Source organism: Vidua chalybeata, chromosome 5 (assembly GCF_026979565.1).
Source record: "Vidua chalybeata isolate OUT-0048 chromosome 5, bVidCha1 merged haplotype, whole genome shotgun sequence".
NCBI classification, from domain to species: domain Eukaryota; kingdom Metazoa; phylum Chordata; class Aves; order Passeriformes; family Viduidae; genus Vidua; species Vidua chalybeata.
In genome coordinates, this window is record NC_071534.1 from 29,650,499 (window position 1) to 29,675,312 (window position 24,814).

A 24,814-nucleotide genomic window follows, 5' to 3' on the forward strand; every position below is an offset into this window, starting at 1 on the left:
TCTGTGATTCTCAGTGCTGCAATGCTGGGACATTGTAGTGGCTCCCAAAATATCCTGGCTTCCAATACCCATTGAGGCCATTTACCCCAGCAGAAAAAGACCCGCAGCTCTCACTGACTTCAGCTTGCTTGGTAGATCAGTACAATAATAAATTGGCAGGACTGCTTTTGACAAAACTCACTGGAGTTTTGTCAACAGCTCCACATGAAAAGATTCAGTTCTTCTGGCACAAAATGACCAAGAGCCAGCAGTGGCCATATCTGGGACCATATCTTACAGAAATAAAATACATTTGTATTTCCACCAAAGCTGTACTGTTTCTTTCATGTGTGTATTTGGTGGTGTTCCTGCAAACAAAGGGGAGAGGACAGCTTACATTTAATATCTAAAGTTGAACGCAGAAACATTAACCCTGCAAAACAAAAAGATAACAAAGCTACTTCTATGATTTTAAATCATGGACTAGTACAAATGTCTAAGAGAAAACCCAACATTTTTTAATGAGTTTTTCCAAAAAAGGCAAAAAGTGCAACTACTTATTTCTGACAATTAAGCAGCTTAAAGTCTTTGTTTTACTGACACTTAAAAATGCAGTTTTCAATTATTTATACTGAAGTTCAACACCTAAAAGAGGAAGAAAAAGTATAAAGTGTATGCTCTGCCCCTTCCTGAAGGGCTCCATTCATTTACTGTAGTGTTTCTCAGAGGAGCTGCCTTAGGGCGGGGCACACAGGCCTGGATTCTGCCAAATTCTGTAACACCCTACCATCCATTAGCACATCTGATCAGATGTAATGTACACATGGTAGCAGAGAGGATATTTTTCCCCCAGAGGTGCTGACCTGATTTACAAACAGTTAGGAAATCAGCAGGTTGTCTTGTACCCAAGGCATTGCCAACAACTGGAGTCAGGCAAGAAGTGCATATGAGCACCATTAGATCAAGAGTTCAACAACTTCATCCAATTCCCTGAGGAGGGTTTAATTTAAGCTTCTGAACCCCCCTTCCTGGCCCAGCAGCTCTGTTGTATGGACAGACACTGTAAGCAGGGCAGCAAGGTAATGCTAAGATTTTAAACTGCTCCCATCATTTGTAAAGTGAGCATACATCAGTCTACATGTCTCAGGTGCTTTTGGAAATGTTACTCAGATTCAAACTGAGGTATATAAATAGGTCTAGAGGCAACATTCACACAGAAATTAAACTGATATCAAGCACTACAGTAAAACACAAAAAGATATGCCTAAATAAATTCAAAAATGCCAGTCCAAGATCCTTCTGGTTTTGCAAAATGGGTATAAAAACTGCCAGTGATTCTAAACCCAAATATAGATAGGGCACATCCAGTCCAAGCACAGTCCTTTCTGTCCCTCCTGCTTTTCTTCTCAAATAGTCAGTCTGAAGCAAGCTTTAGATAAATACACTTAGATGCTGCAGTAGCTATCTGAAGAGAGGCAATGTGAGCTCTCCACACACTGCTTTCCCCAAGTGTTTTAATGCTGTTCTGGAAGAGAGGGGCTGTAGATCAGGTTTCACTCCAGTTGGTGACCTAATCAATACAAACAGGGCTAGGACTCTATGCAGAAGTCCCAGAAGATTGCAATAATCACCCAAAATTACTTATGAAAGCAAATCAATGGCCAGGAGGTTTTATGTGTCGTTTATATACCTTAAATCAAACTTCTGAAATTAAACTTTGATTCCCAGCTTGATAAGATGCTAAGCTAAGATGCTTAGCTTGTGGTGCTAAGCACAAGTGAGTGCTGCCTCAGAGGCTGACTGCCAGGAAATCCAAGGAAGTGGAGCCAGGAGAGCACCAGAGAGCACAAGTGGACCTTGGAGAGCACCACCAAGAGGAGGAGCAACAATAGAGTTGGCATAGTAGATGCAGGAATAGGTAGAAAATCACTGAAATAAGCCCTTACTCCTCTTTTGCCTCCTGTTCCTTCAGCAAATGACACAGGCTATCTTCCAGTGGTCAAATGAAGGACAAAGACAGTAGGATATGCTCAGTGGTGGGAATTAACATGAAGAGAGAAGAGGAAATTTTATCTCATTATTTCATCCTTCTTTCTCACTGTGGGAAAGTATGCAGAAACTGGAGGTTGACCATTTCTGTCAGGTTTATCACAGAAAATACAATTTGATGGGTGATTAGCAAACTCAGGCTTCCTGTTAAAATGTCCCACATCCCTCTGTAGCTTTGTTCTGGTTATGACCATTATGTATTTACTACTTTTTTTTTTTTTAATATCTGCATACCATAGTTTAATAACTTTGCAGGTAGTGAGATCATAACCCAAAAAAAAGATGGGAAACACACACATGAGGCTATTCATTGTGCTATTTTTACTGTTCTGAAGTCCATGGCACTGAGCAATGACTCATAAGAGTAGCAAGCCAGAGAAGCACTTGCAAAGCATATCCAAGCTTGTTTATTCACATATTTGTTTGCACTGATTCATCACATTCCGTAGGGTAAAACCAATGGGACTCCAGAGGAAGCACGGGGGAGAAATTCTGTTTAGAAAGAGCTTTTCCACCCACTATGCATCCCCAAGATGGTGGAAGTCACATGAGGGATTTGGGAATACACCTCCTTTACCCACTCCTGAAGAGCAGAGCCCTTACAGACCGATGGGGCACATTCCCTCTGATGGGAATTCCCTCCCTTAACTCTGTCTCCCTTTATCAGCAACCACAGGAGGGTACAAGGAGCAACTAAAACAAGCAAATCTTGCTTGTTTCAAGTCCTGCATTAAAAGTGTTGCCTTTTTTTCTTCCCCTGTAGTCCTGAGATGAGGTTAACTTATGGTGGGTCTATGTAATTCTTTTAGAGAGGTTTGGCAAAGGTCACTTACAAAAGCAAATTATTTTTCCCATGTGATGCTGTGGTGTTATACACCCAGACTGCTATTAGAATAAATATGAATAATAGTAAAGAATAATAGTATCTGCTTCCCCTGTGAAATTCTCTTTATGACATTAAAAAAGAATTTGTCTGCCTAGGCCTAACCACAGTTTTCTTCGAGGAGGAGGTGAAGATGAGTTTGGTTTCCTCTGCTTACACTGCTTATTTTTGCACAGGGCAGGTCTCATGTCAGCACTGAGAGATTAGATGATAGCTTCATGGTTCATATTTAAGAGTGAATAAAACTGAAAGGGTTTGGGGAATACCCAGAAATACAGAGAAGAGGAATTACACAAAAGACACTGGGATCAGGCTCAGAAAGAACAGGGACAGCTGACATCTACATCTGAATCTGCCTACTGATAGCCAAAGGAACAGGAAAAATGAAAGAGGCATTTGAAAGACTTGGTTTTGTGAGAGAAAACTGGGCAATGAGGGGAGAGAGGAATGCAAGAAATAATTAGGCACTTACTGAGTACAGACTATGTCACTTCTTCCCAAAACTGGCAGCTCTGCTTAAACATTGCAGATTTCCTTTCACACATTTGGGAGCATTAAAAAGCGTGTGGAGTACAAAAGTCTGGCACCACAGGCAGCAGGGAAACACTGTACAATTGCAATTAAAAATCCCTATATTTTCACTGATTTTATGGTAAAGTCAGGTGTGACAAATTAAGACTAATATCCAGAAATAGAGATTATACAATATATAATAATTATACACAGTAATACTTGCTACTGCTAATTCATTTCATCTTGCTTGCCTTGACTCTTATCAAGTCCCTCACACAAAACTATGTAAGGCAGAGTGTTTCTTTTGTTCCAAACCAACTTGCTACCTTACCACACTGTTCCTAAGACACCAAGTTATCTCTAAAACATGCACAAAACTGAAATCATGTCAGATTCTGTTATTAATACCATGCTGTTAGTTCTATATTTAATATTAAAGTGGAAGCAGTACCTCTTCTGCAAAGTTGGTTTTCTTGTCAAGCATTTCTCGTAAAGTTTGAAGGATTTTAATGCAGAGCTTTTCTTCTTTCTCCATTAGCTTCTTTGTGTGATTAATCAACCTGAAAGTAAAATATTAAAACTTAAAGAGCATTGCATATTGTTGCTAAGCCATGCTGCAATTTCTTTATGTAAAAATTGCCCATCACAATATTTTTCCTCATGGAAAGGAAATAAAAGTGGTCAAGAGAAATCCTAATTAAAAAGGAAATGGGACTTTCAAGGTGTTGGGAGATTTTTGTGTCAATTTCCATATCTTATTGCCCCTACAGAAGACAGAATTTTACATCCACTTGTTTTGAGGGTTTGCAGTTTAAGATCCAGACTTGCTATTTCATCCTTTATTTAAAGGTAACTTATTTTAACCATTATTTAAAGGTAACCAGTGTTCACCATGCATCTTGCAAACTTTAAAAGCTACAACCTTTATACCTTCCAACTTCTATGATGGTTATAATATATTTAGGATATAATTAGCCAATGGTATTCAGCCAAAAGGATTTCCAAAAAATCTTACATGGAAATGTTCAGAAATAGAGACATTTGTATGAAACGTAATTGTTGTTTACACTCACACAACCATTTGACAAGCCAGAAAACAAGGTCCATTTCTGTCTCCAGAAATGACTGTGACAGGAGTTTGGATTTCAGTCAGCTGAAGCCGATACCAGAAGCAGCTTTTCTGTCTTTGTGCAGAACAGATCTGTGCACAGGTCCTTGCACTGGTTCACACATTGCTGGAGAAATGTGTGTGAAAATAGGAAGGGAGGAAATCTGAAGGCCTTTGACAGATTTTTTTTTTTTTTTTTTTTGCATTTTGATGCTGGCTTCAAACAGGAGTTTGGACAGAGGACATGGTATGGGATAATCTCAAAATTTAATTTTTATTTTTTTAATTTTTCCAAACATATAAAGTATATTGTTATAATGCTACCTCTACAGAATATGCAAATAACCAAGGAAACAGGAGAGCTGCCAAATGCATTCATTTCCCCCCAGTTATCTCTGTTTAAATTATAGTTTCTCAAGGGTGAGGAGGGCATCTCACTTGAGGAATAATAAAAAATTTGCAAGACTCTATTCCAATGCACAGACTGCAAATAAAACATCTAATGATTCAAAACCAGATAGGGGTCCCAGTGAAATGTATTTTCAAAGAGCTGTTGGCGGTTTAAAATAAAAATATCAATTTGCTGTACCAAATAAAAAAATCCAACAAAAAACCCACGAGCCTTGAGCAGCCCACTGCTTCATTATGAATTCTTGAAAATTCTGCTGTGCAAAATCTAAGTTTCTGTTGTAGGTTTGGTGAAATGTAATAGCAAAGTAGCCTATTGAGAAAGAGAAGTAGGTTTAGCCTGCCACAATTTTAACAAGCCACTAAAATCCCATTTCTAACAGGTAAGGCAAGCAGCCCCTCTCTCTCTGTGTTCTCCAGACAGCAAAACTGCTGTCTGGAAATATTAAATATGGATCAAAAGACCTCACTTTAAGCTTTCAGCAGTAAATTTGGTCACCTGCATGCTTAAGTCTCTGCTGAAAACCAGAAGTAAGTGCTGTTGAAAATGCTAAAACCCTACCATCTTTCCCAAAGAAGCAAACAGGCCCCTCTGCACGCCACTTACTTGGACATGAAAGCGCCGCATCTTATTCTCGCATCGCTGCCCTCGGGGAACAGGAGCTCTGGGCTGTGCAGCACATCAACCAGCACTGAGAACTCAGCCTGCATCATGGGCGTGAACTGCTGCTCCAAGGAGGACACCACATCCTGGGGGAGACAGGAGAACATCCATAGCTGCAGGAGAACTACAACAATGTCACTGTGGTCGGTGTGGTGCACTGCTTGGCCAAGTGTGATACCCAGCTGCAAGAGCCCTGGGCAGCCCTGGTGGTTCTAAAGCCACCTCAAGCCTTTCTTCACACCACTCCACATGCAGAGCAAGGGGGAGAAGGTGCCCATTGTTACTCTCTTTCAAATTTCTCCTCTGCAGTAGTGCTCACAAAAGCTGTGGCAACAGTTAGGATGATGGTGTGCTGTAAAAGCAATGCTCACCACACACAGTTAATGTGTCACCTCAGGTGTTGTGTCCTTGGTGTTTAGGGCCCCCTCCATTTGTCTGGGTCCTGCTGTTTTCTCAGGTCATAAACCCCTGATGCTGTTTAGACTCTACATGCACAAGGTGATCTCCATCTCATGGCAATCTCCAGTGACCCAAACATGACTTAAAATCCGCAGTAGTAGTAGTAGCAGAGGAAACTCTGCAGCCAGAACAGGGCATGTGGCCATAAAAAGGCAGAATGGAGATGTTGCTCTGTGGAGAACTTTGAGGAGAACACAACTTGAATATTGTGTGCAGTTTTGGGCACCACAATGTAAGTTCCAGAGGAGGGACAGGGTCTGGAGGTGAAGCCACATAAGGAGCAGCTGAGGGCACTTGGTGTGTTCAGCTGGAGAAGAGCAGACTGAGGTCAGAGCTCACAGCAGTTCTGCAGCCTCCTCACGAGGGGAAGAGGAGGGGCAGGCCCTGATCTCTGCTCTGTATGACCAGGGACAGGACCCAAGGAATGGCTGGAGCTGTGTCAGGGAAGGGTCAGGTTGGATATCAGGAAAAGGTTCTTCCCCCAGAGAGTGCTGGGGCACTGAACAGGCTCCCCAGGGAATGCTCACGGCCCCAAGGCTGCCAGAGCTCCAGGAGCGTTTGGACAACAACCTCAGGCACAGGGTGGGATTGCTGGGGATTGTCCTGTGCAGGGCCAAGGGTTGGACTCAATGATCCTTGTAGGACCCTTCCAGCTCAGCTCATTCTGTGATACCTCCTACCCCTCTCTGACTTCTGTAGGAGCCAAGTACTGATCTTGAAGAGCTGAGCCTTCAGCTGCCCCCACGCAGAAGTGCAGCAGTGGCTCCTCTCATCCAGCACTAAAAATGCACTGGGCCCGTCTCTGGTGTTTTCTACATCTGGCACACGTGAGGTAACTGCAATCCCACTGCTGCCCAAGCCATTTGCTCTTTCTGTACCTGTAGTTTCTCTATGATATTCCTGTAATCCCAGGCAGGCCCACCAAGAGCTTCTTTGAAGCGAGGTCCACTGCGGGCTGACATCCTCCAGCCCATAGCTGCCCTCTGCACCATGCTGGAGTGACTCTTCATGAACAAGGTGTTCACCTGGCTGTCCAAATCGACTGGAATCGCAATCCCACGGTTCTTTGCTTTAATGGGAAGGAAAAACCCAAGACATTTAGAATGGCAAAAACTTGAAAATCTTATAGAGATCATGGCATGCAACAGCCTGATCTCGTTGAAATTAAGGGGCAGGGTGATATCACTTCAACAGGTTTTAAAAATAAGGATCCTAAAAATAAGAACCCTTAAAATTAAGCATACCTAAGTGGTAGAAATCAGCCATAATCTAGTTAAAGAAAACAAGCTGTACTATTTTAAATGAGATGAGAATCGTTTCCAGTATATATTTTCACAGACACAGGTATTTTTTTTTTAAACAGAATAATTTTTCTACTAACTTGAAAAAAAATCCAGAGATATTAATAAGAGTAACAAAAGGAGCATGTGTTATTTGAACAGTTAGTTTTACTCTATTCAGAAGCAAATTCTGAAATTTTTCTTTCTAGTGGACATATGCACATTTATCCAATTTTCCAAGTACTCTCTGCTGCTTTATTATATATTTCTCTTGTGAAGACCTTGAGGAACCAAGTGCATACAAATTAAATTTGAAAAAGACTGTCTCCTCTTCTCTCTGGGTTTCCTGTACTGCTAGGGTTGCTAAAACCCGGATTCTTGGATGGTGCCTGGATGCCACTGCAATATATGCAGTAGTTAATAAGCGTCTGATATTCTAACTAAAAATTTAATCAATAGCTAAAAATTGCAATTTTTTTCTTTTTAGACTTTAGAGGTGGGAAATGACAATAGAGAGAGTATCAGAATTAAGAAAATGAGAAGAGATTTGCAGGATATACACTATTAAACTACTATTGCATCCTGAACTGTTGTTTGAAAAGGAAGTTTGAAAGGCAACGCTGGAAAGTATCTGCCCTCTCCCTCAGTAAAATCTCTGTGTTAGCTGCTGCTTTCCATCCCACTGGAGATCAGAGTGACATTGTTCTCTGGCTCAGCATGAGTAGTCTGAAATTCAACCAATAAACAAAAGTTTGCCCTGTCCCTGGAAGTGTTTCAAGCCAGGCTGGATGGGGCTCTGAGGGATAGTGGAAGGTGTCCCTGCCCATGGCAGGGGATGGAGCTGGATGCTGTTTAAGGTCCTTTTCAACCCAAACCATTCTGTGAGTCTGTGATCAATATCTCCAAAAGATAGGTCATGTTCCAGTCATTAGGCTCTGTATTGCATGTCATTTCACTTAATTGCTGTGGCACAGCTTATGTTTAATAAAAACTTAAAAGTAAAATGGAGCTCTAATCCATTTGTAATAATGACCAATAATAAGTAATTTTTCAGTTTTCCTTATTGAAACAAGCTGAATTTTAGAAAGCAATTAGCCCAAACTGCAGTTCTGTACAACGTTTCTCTGAGGCATTTCCCCACTAGTCTCACTAACACACTTCCCACAGTGGAGGAAGGCATCAAAAATATTCCACCTCTTCCTCCCAGCTCTAAAATATATCCAGCTTTATGTCCTGAACCTGTGAAGTCAGCAGATGCCCTTCTGTCCCAAGCAGCCCATGCCTCCAGCCCCACGGGAGGACATGCAGGCAGAGGCACCACACAGCTCTGATGAATGAAGGCTGCCAAGCACAGTGAGTCACAGATGCCAGGCACAAACCTCCTCTTCCCCTCAGGACTAGATTGAAATGACAGCTTTTATTATAAACCTAAATCTAGCTGTGACACCTCAACCTCCAGCCTCAGAGACTGTGGCAAGAGCACTCTGTCATGGGGACTCTCTTTCCTTTAATGGATCCCACAGGTTCAGGGTACCCTCCTCTCTTCCCACTGCAATAAGGTTGGATCCTGATGCAGGACTGGGGCTTCCCCCATGGATAAGGCTGTTCCATTGGGATGGAAGAGAATTCTCTAATTCCATTTCTGGTAGGTGCTTTCTTTTAAATGGTTGGCCACAGGGAATTGAAAAAAAAAAAAATTAGGTTAAGCTGGGAAGACACAAATTGACCTTTCCTTTCCACTCTCCATTTGTTTTGAAGGCAAGTTCCTGATTAACATGTGGAAAATGCCATGTATGGCTGGCCATTATTTCTAATGATTGTTTTACCATATAATTCAACTGGGCTGTTTTTCAAAACACATTTGCCCTGTTGCTGCCTACTTTACTAGAGAAGTCCATTAAAGTTCTGCCAGTGTGGGTAGAGTGCTGCAGCCTATTAATCCAATTTATTATGTCCCAGTGTCAATCACTGGAATGCTACTGGACAATGCTCACTTCTCAATTAAGTGGAATTGTATGCAGAATCCTGATATATCGAAGAATAAATTTAGCAATGGGGAGCACACTGTTCAGAGGAAAACCCAGACTTCTGCAGTCCTAGAGATGCCATTTGAAGTTAACAACTTCCATCAGTGTCTGAGGAGCAGTCAAGGATTATGATTGTTCAAAGAGTTGGAACTAATTAAAACTATCACAAAGAAAACTAGAGAGAGAAAAAAATACTCCTTTGTTTTGAGCAGTTCTTACATGTATAATTCCATTTGTAATTAAGATTTCTATTGGTTGTCAAAGGGCTCTGTTGAAGTCTAAGCTATAAACAAAGACTTCTTATTTCTTTTCAGCTTGTAGAAAGTTTATCTTTCATTTGTTTCACATTTCATTATTTAAAACAACATGAAACGTATTTTTATATTTTGGAAAGCTGATGAACAAATGTGAACATAAATATTTATTTTTAATTTAGGTGTTGTAGGCTGCTTTCCTCTTCAAAATGTGTCAATCTCCCTTAAAGTATCAACATCAAATATTTAAGAGTGTGTTTATTTTTGTTCCACTTAGAAATACTTTTGGACAGCACTCAAACTTGCAAAGTATGGTTAGAGCTGGTAGACAAAGGAGCCAAGAGGGGGTAAAATTCTGTCTTTCATCTGGTGAACTTGGGAAAAAGCTATGTGGCTGTACATAAGTATACAGCAGGATACTTACCAGGATGGACTCAATGATCCTTGTGGGTCCCTTTCAGCTCAGAATATTGTGTGATTCTGTGATGTCTTCAGCACAGGTGAATTCTGCCCTGCAGTGGAGGGCACATCCCAGGCTTATACAGTGCCCATTTCCCACCTAGGGCACTGTGCATGGGACTAATTACATCCTCAATACACAACACCATTTTGCTAGTGTCAGAGGAGATGGAATTTCTGGGAAATCCTTTAAACTACTAACTCTCAATCTGCTGCTCCCAATTATCTCTCAGCAAGAGAGCCAAGAGGAGCCAAGACAAGCGAGCAAACACAACCCACGGCAGTGGTAAGAAATGCAGTGCCGTGAATTCGGCCAGGTCCCAGCAAAACGCCCTGCCCCATGCTGGATGGGTCTGTGGGCATCCAGTGATCAGCAGCTTTCCTCCCCCTTACTGCTTACACAATGAAATAGTACTCGAAGACTCAAAAGAGAAGGGCACCAGGAATGCCAAGAATCAAGCAGGTAAAAATCAAGGCACTCTCGACAAGCAAGCTCCAGCGCAGTCCCAGGAGCACAGTCCAGCTGCTCCCAGAGAGCCTGAAATGGGCCCAGGTGTTATTTGTTAAATTACCTGCATGCAGTTCTCTTCACAGGAGCACAGCAATTGGACCTGTTTCAGGAATGCTTCCTGAAGTACTGTGCTTTCATTGTGCTGCTGCCTGTGTCTGAGGACCAATTTAGTCATAAGGATTTCCAGGAATTGGCCCTTGCCTGTAATTTTCCTTGGATGCTCATTCTTCAGAATAATCTACCTTGCCATAAGGAACCTCGCTGTTCTCTCTATTTCCACCTACTGCTCTCTAATTTTATGTGCCACTCCATTAGCTTTTGCAGTATATACAGAACACACCAGTGTGTGGTGGCTTCACAGCTAATTAACCCTGAAGCATCCCTGGTGTGGGTTTTCAGGGGGACACGCAGGCATTTGGTCCCTAAGAGCCCCTTGAGGAGGAGTGTGCTGGGCAGTCTGGGTCAGGAAGAAGCCCCAGCTGTATCTGGCTGTGAATCCTTTGTTGTGCTCCCAGTTTACACCCCCTGGTAGTCACAGACAGCCCTATTGTGTTCTCCCACACTTCCCAGTTGTCACGTAACAGAGTGATGCATATTAGTTCAATTAATTTTGTTCCATAAATCAGTCCCTCCAGCTCCTTAATCATTTACTGACTGCTTAACAAATGCATTTGGATGGAGAGACACTAATGCTAGCGACAGCAAGACTTTTTAAGGGAAATAAAAGCTTTGTGTAGACAAGACACAAACCTGCCAATCTTGTACCCTTCACTTGGATGTTTTTTTCCAACAGAAAATCTAAGCTAAAATATTTATCAGCCTGTAAAAAGATCATCATTGAATTTTTCTTGCAATTAGGGAAACACAAACAGTTAAAATAGAATAAAATATGTGCTTCATCTGAAAGGTATTCTTCTTGCTGTCAAAAAAGTAACAACAGGATAATTATTTTATTTGAACTAAAATTTGAAAATGAAGGTCTAGCTTTTTATAAAATGGAAAAAAGATTTTAAAATTCAAATGGGAAGTGAAATAAACGTATTTTCAGGACTGAAAAAAAAATGTTATATGAAAATTCATCTATATGGACATAAAAATACACATAATAATTTCAAAGATGCAACAAAATGTGACCTAGATTCTATGTTTAATATTTCCTATTTGTAATTTGTCAGTAAAAAGTAAAGGGCTTTAGAGGGCATAAAAACATGGTCAAGAAGAACCAGAGGAGAGTTTTTTTTGGATTCTGTACAAGGAGGTATTGGTGACTTTAAATTAGGGAATAAATACTCAACTAGAAAGGACTTCAGTACACCTTCAGACCATCTGCTCTCTGTTACGGACAACCCATGCTCTTTAATATCTTCGGAAAAAATTACTGAGCCCCATTTAAAATGATGGCAGCTTATCTGCCATTCCTCCTCCCTCCGCTTTCTCTCAGCCCACTGACCAAGGACGTCCTTCCAAAGTGGGTTCTAATCCTCTGATTTACAATCTGAATTTATTTAGGTTATTTACAACCTAGTGTAATTTATGTCCAGTTGGTTTTGGGTCAGCACTGTCCTTCAGCTTAAACGTCTCTGTGAGTATTTATCTTCTTAAGTACATTTAAAGAGCAACAACACAGGTCTGTGTTTTGCTAAGCAAAACATGGTGGGAGTCTGAATTCCCTTCCTGTAACACAGTTCTACTTTCCCCTGACCACCCCAGCAGGGCTTCCTCTGTACCTGTTCCAGCTTTGAACTTAGGAAATAGCAATTTTACAGGGCTCACCTCATATTTGGTAGGATGGAAACAAGAATTCTCCTCTTGCTTCTCCTGCACAACATCCTAGAACATAATCTGATAGTGACTAATGCAATTTGGCTTGCTAACAGATTTTTTTTTTAAGGGTCTGCCAAGAGACATAGTGTAACAAAATACAGGTTCCTATCTGGCACTGTTTACTCATCTGGGAAATTCCAGTTATTTCATTATTGGTGGTCACAGCACAGTCACAGACAGACCATATCCTTCGGATAGACACAGTACCAGAGGAAAGATTCAATTTTTTAAAACATAATGAAGAAAACTAATGGATGCTACAGACACAAGAGTGTAAGACAACTGAATTTACCCTTGTAACAGAAAACTGATGCTCAGAGGTGAAGATACAAGAACTGCTGCCTTAATTAAGAAGCAAAGACAGTTCTTTGCATGGGTCCTGAAGGATTGGTTGGGAAAAACCCTACTTCAATACTATTTAGGATATGTAATTTAAGACATATAATCTTTGGTTGTGAGGAGAGGTGATATTCCCCAATCTTTAGAGAAGGACAGTAGCTGGTTTAAAATGCAAACTTTGAGACTGGCCTCCACCCTTCTCAACCTTGCAAAGATTATAAAATGCATGAACTGAAAGTCCTTTGATAATGAATTAATTTGAAATAAATTAAATGTCTGGATGTCTTATTTCCTCTTTTTTCACAAAGGTCTGTATATTTTTCAGTTGTTGCTGTTTTACCAGGGAGATGGGAGCTGTTTTGATTATTCATTTTTTGGACTGTATTTTCAAGCAAAAGCTCAGTCCTATGTAATAAAAGAGAAAAGGCCAAAGTGATATATGTATGTGTTCATTCTCACCAGTGTGATAACCTGCTTCAGAAATCCATGTGAACAAGTCACACACACACACACATATGTATATATGTATATATATAAAAAAAAATATATATATATGTAATTTCACAAGTGTTTCTATTCATGCCAAGAAGCCAAATGTTTCCTGGGCAATAGAAACCTGGTGCACATTGGTATCTGTGTTCCAAACCTCCTGGAGCAACAGAGGAATCTGCTGAAGAAGAGGAGCAAGCCTCTATGCTTCCTGCTGAACTGGAGTCAGGAAAGTGCCTGGAGACAAAGCAGCAAGTGAGGCTTGAAAAGCTTATGCAGTTTTTCCCTGGTGGTACAGTGGAGTTGAAGTACCAGGGTTATAAAAAATAAGCTTCTGCAAGACATCCTTTTGTTGACCTAGAAGGTAATGCACATCCTTACAGTGCTCATCAGAAAGCAGATGTAATGATCTTAAGCTCTTGAGGCGGTGTTTGCATCCACCTGCCACCAACAAACCAGGAAGCACTGAGCAGAGTGTACGTTGCTTAAACTTGCTCTGAAGTGTGTAATTTTAAAAGTGTGTCATTATATAGATCTTTGATGTCTTGGGAAATCTGTGTATGATCTTTCTTTCTTCCCCCTGAGATTCATTTGTAAATCCAAGGCAGTGATACCAACCAAAAAAAAAAAAAAAAATCATGTTTGTTCTTTCAGATCTATACTCCACTTATTTTCCCTCAGAAGTCTTTGGTCCCTGCTGTAAATCTGTCCAATACTCCATCTCTCTGATATAGGCAAAATATTTTTAGAGTTTTTTTAAAAGCCTTGCTGTGAAACATGAAGGCCCTAACATTACAGTTGTCAGATTCTAAGGTCAGAAGAGGGGAAAAAAGGGTCCACATATGCAGCCAGCAAAAGAGGCACAAGAAGGTTGCTATGTTTGTATTATGGAATATGCCTCTGGCTTCTCAAAGTAAAGTATCATTTTGGGCAGAGGAACACCCAACAGAGAAAGGCACCAGGCACCCACTGCAATCACAGAAGAGTCTTGGCTGTAAAAGTCTCTCGTATCCCCAGCTGGGGCAGTTTTTCCAAATATTTCCACGGAGAAGAACAGGCCTCCATTAACCCAGGCAAGACATGTTTGTCACTGTGCGTAAAAACACCGAGTATCACCTGCAGTTAAAATCTCTGCTGGCCAGGCAAATTTTGCACAGGGATGTTTGTCAAAAAGTCTGCTTCCACTTGTTCTCCAGCTAGCTTGCTCTTTGGGGAAATGCCCCTCACCTCTTGCCTTACTCTTCCCTTCTGCACTGTCAAAATAAAACACTCAATAAAAACGTGGCGGTTGTCTGACACGACACAATTTTACCATGCTAGATATTGCTATTAGTGATTAATCCCTGAACAGTTGTTAGGATATGGGCAAGAAAATCAGCAATGCTGTGTGCTTCCAGGGAGCTGCTCTGAGGCTGCCAGCCCATGGCACCCCAGGGGTTCCCAGCCTGGCAGTTCCTGCTGCTGCTGCAGGGAAGTCCCAGAGGAAGACACAGAGTGATGCCCTTCACTTGGCAGCTCAGTTCCGCTCTGCCACGCCTGAGAGTGTCAAAGGCATGGCTGGGGGCCCATGGGTGGGAAGCCAGAGAAGCAAGAAGGAGCCTGAACCCATAGGACAGCACAAGAGCTTACTTAAAAAAAAAAAATCAATTCTAAACCATCTCCATAAAAAAAAGAAAATACAATGAAAGAAAGGACTGTAGTGGAGGTAGAAATGCAGTTCCACAAATAGGGAACAAAGTCACATATCTGAAGCAAACTCCAGACATGAGCTGTTCCTGGAGCCCCCAGGAACAAGAGGCACACAGAGGACTGCCCACCAAAGCACACCAGCCCTTTCATGTCCTGGCACACCAGGCGTGAAGCTGGATCTACCATCACCTTAGGGTGACCCATGGTTTCCCTCTCAAGTTGATGTGGGGAGAAGTTCAGCTTGGCTGTCTCAACAGGGCAGAATCATAGAATATTTTAGGTTGGAAAAGACCTTCAAGATAGAGTCCAACAGTAACCTAACAGTGCCACATCCACCACTACACCAAGTCTTTAAGTGCCACATCTACACATCTTTTAAGTACCTCGTGGGTATGATGTCTCAACTACTTTCCAGGGCAGCCTGTCCCAGTGCTTGACAACCCTTTCTGTGAAGAATTTTTTCCTAACGCCCAAACTAAACCTCCCCTGGTGCAACCTGAGGCCTTTTCTTCTTGTCCTAGCACATGCTCCTTGGGAGAAGAGAAAGCCCAGTGAGAGCCTGGCCTGACTCATCCAGCAATCAGCAGAGTTCTGCATCACTGGAATTTGCTGGGATTTTTTCATGCTAGAATCAGCTGTGTGTGCTGTGTGCACATAGCCAAATGGAAAATAAACCCACTCTCAGATGTCTCCAAACAGTCTCATCTCGATGAGATAACACAACAACCTCTTTGAGCTAGAATTTGATTTTAGATGCAGCTCTACAGAAATGAAGACATTGAGCTGTCTATAAGCACACAGAGGGCATGGTTGGTCTCAAGCCTACTCTCAACCTGCCTTATTTCTCACCCTTTCCCCAGACTCACAGAGGAAGTAATTTATTGATGACCGTTTCCAGAAATGCCAGAGAAGAGCAAGGGGATAAGTGTTAAACACACAAACAAGAATTTGTAGAGATGGAGCTTTATGTGAGATTGTAGTAGCTATAGCATAAAGGAAATAAAATGTCTTAAGCTTCCAAAGTTCCTTTGCCAGATGGATCCATAATTAAATCATCTGCACAGCAAATAAAACAATTGAAGGTTGCTAAATTTTAGGTAACTGCTTATTCACATTCATACAGAAAGTTAATGAGATGTTTTGGCTAAAATGTTAAATGATAATTCTGTAAAGTTATTCCAAGTATTTAAATTTAGAGTTGATTGTTACAGTGCTGCAGGTGGCTCTGGGACCTTCTCATATTATCATTATTTATTAATACTTTTAAATAAATGTATCAACAACAGAATTTAGCCAGTTTCTATGTATCTCTGCCTCTACTCAGCTTTCATTCACACTGAGCAGAAACTTATTTTGTAAGCAACCAGCACCACTGACTTTTGGAAACTACATTGAATAATCCTTTATTCTGTCATGGCAGAAGACTTTAAAGTCATATTTACAGAAATTTAACTTAATTAACTTTTCAAGTATTAGCTATGTTATGGTGAAGAATATTTTTTTTTACTGTAGGATAAGAAGTTTTAAAAACTGTATTTTAACAGGGAAGTCTTTGCTTATGCTGTGATTTAATAGCATAACTTGCTTGATATTAAAAAGTTAAAATCACCAAGAGTTTCAACCATCAAATTAAAATTGGTGGCTGAAAGCTCAATCAGCACTCACTTAGCAAGCTCATCTCTCTGCCCTACCAGTTTCACCCTGACAACCCAATTTGATGGGGTAGGTTTGAATGGGTTATAAAAGAAGTAAGAATTTACCCTCAGAAAGTGGGATTTCTGAATTCGCTACTGACAAAATTTCAGAATGGTAGAGTCAAATTAAAAACTGTTAAACTTCAACTCTGATCTTTAAACACAAAGAGCAACAATCAAAGCACCTACCCACTTCAGCCAAAGTCTTGATACAGGACTCCACTGAGGCTTTCTGTGTTGGGTTTGGCCAGGTACAGTTGTAAATTCTAAAAGCAGACTGCAGCAGCTGAATAAAAACAGGCTGATGTGTCTGAAAACAAAAACAAACACAGAATTTTACCCTTAAGGATCTCCTCACAGCTGCCCTAGGGTTTGACACAACGTAAACCAAGGCTGTTTTAGCTTGCAGACTCAACTTATACCTCCATTAAATTCTCTTTTATCTTTAGGTCTGGCAGGAGCAGAAATCAATGCTGCACCTCTAAAAAGGCCAAATCATGCAATTTTTCCTCAGATTGCCTCTGATATCAAGCAAACACAGTACACACCATAAGGACAGAGGAGTTTTTCCCATTCGGTCACAGGACACAGCATCTCCCTCACACAAAGATTTTTCTGCAAGGATATTCCCTCCAATGAATTCACAAGAGCCAGAAGTAACTCTGACCACATTGAGCTGTCTACTGGTTCAAGATGCAAGTGACTAAAATGAAGAATTAAGTGTTTTAAAGAGGGATTAAACTGGTAGTCAGTGGTGTGAGAGGGGACAGAGAAATTAAAGGAGGATGAAAAGAGACAGCATTCCTATGCAGGTAGCAGAAGGTATCTCATTAATGGTCTGAATAACTGTCTCTTCTCCTTACCTGGAGGCTGGTGCTGTTATCTGAAAATGGTGAATTGAAGAAGCCACTCACAATGCTCATGACAGGCTCAGTGACATATTTCTCCAGAGATGTGTCTGCATGTTTACGATCTGTGGTTGTGTTACAAACCTGCAGGGAAGAAGGAGGAAACAATGAGATTTAGTTCTCTCCAATAAGCAAGCTTCATTATTTTGTGTTTATTACAACACATCTGATATTTCTTCTTAAAGTAAAAACAAAAGATTTTGATATAGTATCTATCAGAGAGAACTATGTTAGAGTTTAAGCTGGATTTGTTACAGCTTATCTTTCTTCTCAGAGGTCCAGCCTTCTCTTCTGAACTTGTTCTTTCTGGCTGCCTGCCTCTTCTTTCCCACACCATAAAGAAAAGAACCCCCTAAATCAGCACACTGCATGCCACTTACACATTCAGACAGATTCAAGAAGAAAATGGACCTTTGCTCCCATTGCAGGGCTGGTTGGAAGATGCTTCAGAGACAGATGAGACATAAACAACTCAGGTTAGAAAGATTTCATACAACATTTAGCTTCTCTCAACAATTAATCACCACAACTAGGTGGAAAAGGTGGAGCTCATTCGCAGGAAAAATGTTTAAAATGAGGGAAGGGAAACAGCACGCTCAATACCAACAGGCTTTAGGATGGTACTGGAAGAGAGGCAGCATTTCTTTGGGAAGCCACATGGGGAAAATACAGAAGCCAAGCTAAAACAATGAAAGAAGGGAATGGATGATACCAGGACAGCTCTGGAGCACAGAAGGATGATTGAATGGTGGGAAGGGAGTGAAAAGATTTGTACAAAAGGTTCCTGAAGACTCCCTTTGGTACAACACTTAAAATTTGTTGCTGCGTAAAGATGTCACACTTAAAGAAAGGGAAAAATTACTGGTGTGGATTACATCCTTCAGTACTTCCTTTATTTCTCTTCAACACTTTTGAACATCCATACAGAGTCATGTTGACTTTGTATGTGTCAGTGTACACAGTACTGAAAGAAGTCTACAGAGAGCCAAAACCAGTGAGAAAGGCAAGACTGGACAAATAAGTAGTACAGACTGTAGTCATACTACCTCTTCAACAGCGTTTAAATAAGCAGCTGTAGTCATGTTTAACAAGAAATGAAGGCAGATTTGTTTTCTCTTTCACCTATGCAAGCCAGAGACGACTGCAATGTTCTAGGGAATCTATGCAAAAGCAGAATTTATTTTGTATACAAAAGCTCTAGGGATAGCCTTTTCATTGCCATCTGTGCATTTAACACATAACCCCAAACCTGAGTGGCACACACTTACCATTACATCCCTTCAGGGATGGGGAATCCAGAGGAGCTGTTTGAATTGCTTAAAGTCACAGGGAAAAGTTAGTGCAGAAGCAGAGAGATAATCCACAGCACCTGATCTCACACAGGGCAAAGATTCTCTCTAATTACACACTGCCACTGTCGCTACAAGACAGCAATTTCACCAGGAATGTTTTAAGGAAGTTTACTGACATGACATCCAAAAGCACCTGTGTTCAGGGTATGAGAGAGCTCAGGGGAACACAGAAGCACCTTGAGTCAAGCACACAAACATTGTCATGCAGTAGGTAGAGGAATAACCAAAGATAACTTCAGACTAGACAAATGAGGCATCTTGAGGAGTTTGCTTGTCTGCTTATTTAAAATGTGTCAGATAAATCAGTCATGCCTCCACAGAGTGCTTTTTTTTATCACCCCAGGAAAGATTTTGGTCAGAGAAGCAACAGTGTCTAAAATGAAATAGCAAACTCATCAAGCCCTTCTGTTTTGGGGAAAGTGTGACACCACAACCTCCCCCAGTCCTCATGAAGGTAAACGATTCAGTTAATAATCAAAACTTGTTTATTTTAAAACTTTTTTTTTTTTAAGAGATCATAGAACTAAAAATCTCTGGAAGTTCTTTTGCTTTTAATTAATCTGCATGCCAATTTTGGCTGGAACCAGTAGCTCTGAGATCAGCACTTGCAACCCCTATAGGAAGATAGGGAGCTGTGCAGTGCTAGCACAGTGAATGCAGAAATCACCAAAACTAAATTCCAGAACACTTTTAAGCTTTCCCCTTCATCTGCCTGAAAAGCAGAGCCATATGGGGGAATGCCACTCTGCTCAAACACCAGTCTGAAAAATTCCCAGCACAGAAGGAATTTGGAAGTCCTCTCATTTGTTCTTATCCCTTTGCCCTCTGGGAACTGAAAGATCTTCCTCCATGGAAGAAAAAACCAAAAACCTGAAATGCATGGAATGGAGATGAGGATTGAGAAAGCAGTGTTTAAAAACCCCTTAAGAGGCTTTGGCACCAAAACTCACATGAATAATACTTCAAAAATTCTGTGGAGAAAGCCAGGATGACTTTACAGCTGTCAGATCCCCGGCTCTTGTCTTTAATCCTTCTCAGACTACAGCTGCTGACTTACACAGGCTGGGCCACACACAGGAAAGGGAAGCCTTTCCTTCAGCAGCACCCACTTTTCTCAGCACAAGGCTGTAAGTCACACCCAGCAGAAAATAGGTTGGCAGAAGCTGCAGAAGCAGGGTGTCTCTGAAAGCGCAACAGCTTTTGGCAAACCCAGTTTATACACGGGTTCGCCTCGTCCCTGCTTTACAATGTATCATGTTGTTGAAAGGAAAATGACAGCTGGGGACTAAATATTTCCTTCCTCAATCCAGAAACAGATTTTAAAAATCAGTTACTCTTTTTTTTTTAAATATATATCTAAAACAGAAGGAATCCAACCTAAGGATAACACTCTCCGTCTTTCACCTTGGTGCTCTCTGATAACAGACTCAAAGCTCACAAACTCACCCACTGACAGGCATTTGTAGCAGCTAAAAGAAAAGCATTTCCCCTTCCCCCATGCAAAAGCATCCCTTTTAGCTCACTGGAACACAGAGGATCAAAGGGCTCTTTTTCTAAATGCTTTGAAAGCTATTGTAACATCTTTCATGAGGCTGACAGCATTCTAACTGTCCTGATAGCTACAGAATGCTGATTATTTATAACACTTGGGTTCTGTCAGGGCCCCAGAGCACCAGATCTGAACAAATACACTCCATAACCTGGAAAATACAGCTATCCATGGCTGAGGAGCAGGACAAGCCAGAACACTTCTGACACACTTGCAAGAGAGCAGAATAAACCTGCATTTTGCCAGCGGCACCCACACACAAAATGCACCATTTTCCCTCTTCATCGCTGAAGACCGGGGGTCAAATTTCTTTTAAGAGAGGGGTGTGTGAAAACAAGCTCGGTGGTCACCAGCATCAGGACAAGCCTCCAGCATTTAGCACAGTAAAGTTTGTCTCCAGGCTCATGAGAGGAAACCTGCACAGAGCCTTCTTTCTACTTGTCTGCTTCTAGCCCAGGGGCACAGAAAATTGGCCACGTTCAAGGGCTAGGGAGGAGGGGATAGTCTGTTTGGAAAGTCAGGGTCAGGACATGTCAGGAAAGGGCAGCCCAGAAAGGGAATTAAATAGAAGAGAATACTTCTTGAGATACAACCAGTAAGGTTAAAAGTCAGAACGCTCCTCCAAGGATGTTTCTCATCTTAATTTTCAACCCAGGTTGTTTTTGTCCAGGAGGGCTTTCACTGTGTAACACAACCACAGAAAAAATGCAGCAAGAAAACCGGGTTTGTAGAGGACTAATTACTACTGAAAAAATGGCTACCACCAAAACAAGAGAGCACAAATACCCCTGCCTTAACCTGCTCCCAAAAAATAGAAAGGTTTAAAAAAAATACAGCAGAACAAAATCAAAACAAACCCCCCCCCACACAAAACAAACAAACAAACAAAAAAAAAAAAAAAACCAAAAAAAACCAAACCAAAACAAACAAACAAAAACCCAACCATGTTTCTGTTCCACAGAAAAAATGAACAGGTCCCAGTAACTATTGTACAACAGAAGTTTTTGCATTCCTTATTCGTTTAACCAAAATTCATTCTATTTTCTCCTAATAGGTCTCACAGGAATAATTTTGTGGCACACCATTACTTTGGGGTCATTGTCTGCTCCAGGACCCAACTGAGATTCTTTAGCTTTTCTCTTAATTTCAATGAAATGACAAATGCAAGGAGTGAGAATTTAAGTATTATAAAATCTAATGGACCAGACTGGGAAAAACCCAAAAACACATGTATTGTAAATGTAGGTGAACCCAGTGGGAAAAAATGATGATGTCTGACTCTAGTTTAGAAGGTTGAATGATTTCTTTATTATAACCATACTACAATACATTAATATAGTGTTTAAAGGAAATACTAAAACTACATACCTACTTTTCTAACTACCATATCTCACTAACTCCCAACTCATGACCCTCTCTCGAGAGTTTAGACACAGGTGGATTTGATTGGCCATCAGGCTCAAACAATCCTCACCAGAATCCAATCAAGCAATCACCCCAGGTAAACAATTCTCCAAACACATTCCACATGGGAAAAACAAGGAGCAGAAATAGAAATCGTTTTCTCTTTCTTCTCTCTGTGCTCCTCTATGAAAAAATCCTGAGAGAGAGAAGAATGTGCCTGCCACACACATGGTTCTACTTCTTGAGCAGAAAGAGCAACACCATTGTTTGTCATTAATATTGTAATTATTTATGATTACAAGAAGCATTAACATCCTAGTAAAGGATATATAGTGCAGGCTATAATCATTACATCACACTAGCTTCCCCTCATGGCTCTACTACTGTATTTAATTCCTGTCATAAGATTGTTTCCTGTTTTCTGCCTGGGAAAGGAAGCTGAATTTAACTTGTAATGTAGAATTTAATTCAGTAGCTACTGACACCATGAGGCTCACTGAGGACCACAGGAATGGCAGACTTGTGGTACTGACTGTGCCCTGTCACCTCGCAGCTATAATTTCTATTTGAATTAGTATTCTGAGGGACCACAGCTCTACACCTGCCTTTCACATCGGCAATGAGAATGCAGTGACAGGAGAATGAAAGACAAAACTAGAGACTAAAGAAGGAACACGAGCCAGAGAAGATCTTGATCACTGATCCTCACTATAACAACAGAATAAAGGAAGAGATTACAGATGTGGGGGTCTTTTAGTCACCACCATAATGACATATAATGCACGTTCTCAAAAGATGTACACAGGCTCTCAACCATGTACACACACCCAATTTATTTCTCTGTAAGAAAAGAGAAAGGCACGGGTTCCAAGATGCCCTTTTAAAAGAGAAGGCTACTAGTAATTAGCAGGTTAAATGACGATAAAGATAATAGAAATGACTGTTTGTTAAACAAACAAAACAACTAACCACACTTATCCTATTGTCAACTTTGAATAAAAATAGTTAACAAAATAAAAGTTCACCAAAAAACCCCAATACTGCCAGTTCAGTTGTCACTCATGACCATTTGGTAATATTTAACACCTAGTGAAGCTTACCCTTGCCATATCAACAAGGAAGTTCTCAAAAAGTTTCCAGATATGGTTACTGGCATAGATTTCTTTCATTTCCACTTCAGTGTCCACGTAACAGTGGTTAACAAAATTAACATAGGCAATTTTCACCTGCAGGAATAGCGAAAACACAATCACAATGAAATGAAACAGTAAAAACAATTAATAGAATGTTTTCTATCTGCAAATATACTGAACAATAAAGATGAACCTCCCAGTACTAACAAACATTCATAACCATAATAATGCACATGTTTGGTTCTGAAAATTTAGGGAGAAGCAGGGCAACACATGCCTTAATGTGTTTACTTAAAGACCACAGGAAGAAAAATTAAAAGGTTTTGCAAACATCCTTACTCTAATGACAAAACCCCCACAAGACAAACCAGTAATGATTCTGGTATTTAACTGATATTAAGACCAGCAAGGCCTGGCTCCAAAGCCAGAGGCTGTCAAAATGCAGAGCACCCTGTCACTTCCCAGTTGACTGCGGTAGGTTGAAGCCTTGTGACAAGCTTGCCAAATATAAAATAAAAAGTCTTTTGCAGAGCTGGGACTAAGTCCTTGTATTTCCACAATCCTAATGCAGCACTTGCATTTGGGATCTAAAGGCCAGAGAAAGGTTGGGATTACAGCAATGGCAGCACAAGGCTTAGGAGGAGGACATGCCAGGACTCCTCTCTGGCATGACAAGTCTGTATGTGCACAGCATAAAAATGGATATTCAGTGCCCAAAATGTATAGAGTAAATATAAACATATGCAAATGCACTGAAAATTTCTTATCACGGTCAAGGGAGATGAGATAGTTCCGTATGTTTAATGCAGTGAAGAGAAAACTCAGATCAGACGTTTAGGTTTCTTTTGTTCGGGATTTTTTTTCTAATTGCCATCTGTTGAAATTAATGTTAAGGGGAACTTTTGGGCAAAGCAAACGTATTTCTTTTTAGCAATAAGATCATTTGATCACAAGGTCAATTTTCATGGCACAGAGGGTGTTTTAATTCCTGCAGGCCCCAGTTCTGTTGCTTTGAGCCCCATTTTTTCCACCAGCTAATATCACAGTCCTACTTTAGCATGACACATGCAGAATTGTGCCTTCATCTGCAGTGAATAAAAACATTTGCAGGACTGCAATTGAGTTTAATAAAATGAGGCTTCACCCAAATTCCCACCGACTTCAGCATGGACAGAATTTTATCCATCATTTCCAAGAGATTCAGGCAGTGGCAAAACATTGGCTTAACCCAACATTTAGCTGGGTCTTCAGAGTTTCAGCCAGAAGTTACAGGAGCATTAAACTCTGACAGTGACTGGACAAACCCAACACAAAACAACATGTCTGAAAAGCTGACAAACTATGCATTAAGGACAATGAATTTTCTGTGGAATAAATATTGTCTATCCTTTCTCAATTATTCACCTTAAGAAGCACCACCCATTCCAGCCCATTCCCTGTGCAAATATTCAACTTGTCAGTACATTATAAACAACAAAACATTGTCTGTGTTTCTAAAAATGCTAAGTCTGCTTCCTCCTGCCGTGAATCCTACCTCAGGAATGCAGTCATCATGGGTCACTACCCTCACAATATCATCCAGGGGCAGCAGTGAATTGCACTTGATCTCTGTGTACACATTCTTGCCCTCTGTGCAGGCAGCCAGCAGCTCCACCAGAGTGATGTGATAGGCCAAGGGCCCGCTCTCGTCGGCTCGGTCTCGCTCCGAACACATCATCTGGAGCAGCACTGGGAAGGATGCTCTGTCATTGTAGAATATCAGCACATCTTCACCGCCATTTATCAGCTGAGAAAGAGAGCACAACGTTCTGAGCACCCTGCACTGCAATCATTTTGGAC

The 24,814-nt window shown here is 40.9% G+C and overlaps 1 protein-coding gene across 1 annotated transcript in view; it reads right to left on the reverse strand.

The window, feature by feature from the left end:
* The window catches only part of ITPR2 (inositol 1,4,5-trisphosphate receptor type 2), a 244,006-nt gene that overhangs the window by 111,057 nt on the left and 108,135 nt on the right, over nt 1-24,814 (reverse strand). The window contains exons 31-37 of the mRNA XM_053942273.1: nt 24,510-24,761; nt 22,943-23,068; nt 17,493-17,621; nt 16,819-16,939; nt 6,942-7,132; nt 5,548-5,690; nt 3,876-3,984 (exon numbers count right to left, since the gene is read on the reverse strand). Of these exons, the coding sequence (XP_053798248.1) occupies nt 3,876-3,984; nt 5,548-5,690; nt 6,942-7,132; nt 16,819-16,939; nt 17,493-17,621; nt 22,943-23,068; nt 24,510-24,761 (1,071 nt within the window). The remainder of the gene's footprint in view (nt 1-3,875; nt 3,985-5,547; nt 5,691-6,941; nt 7,133-16,818; nt 16,940-17,492; nt 17,622-22,942; nt 23,069-24,509; nt 24,762-24,814) is intronic.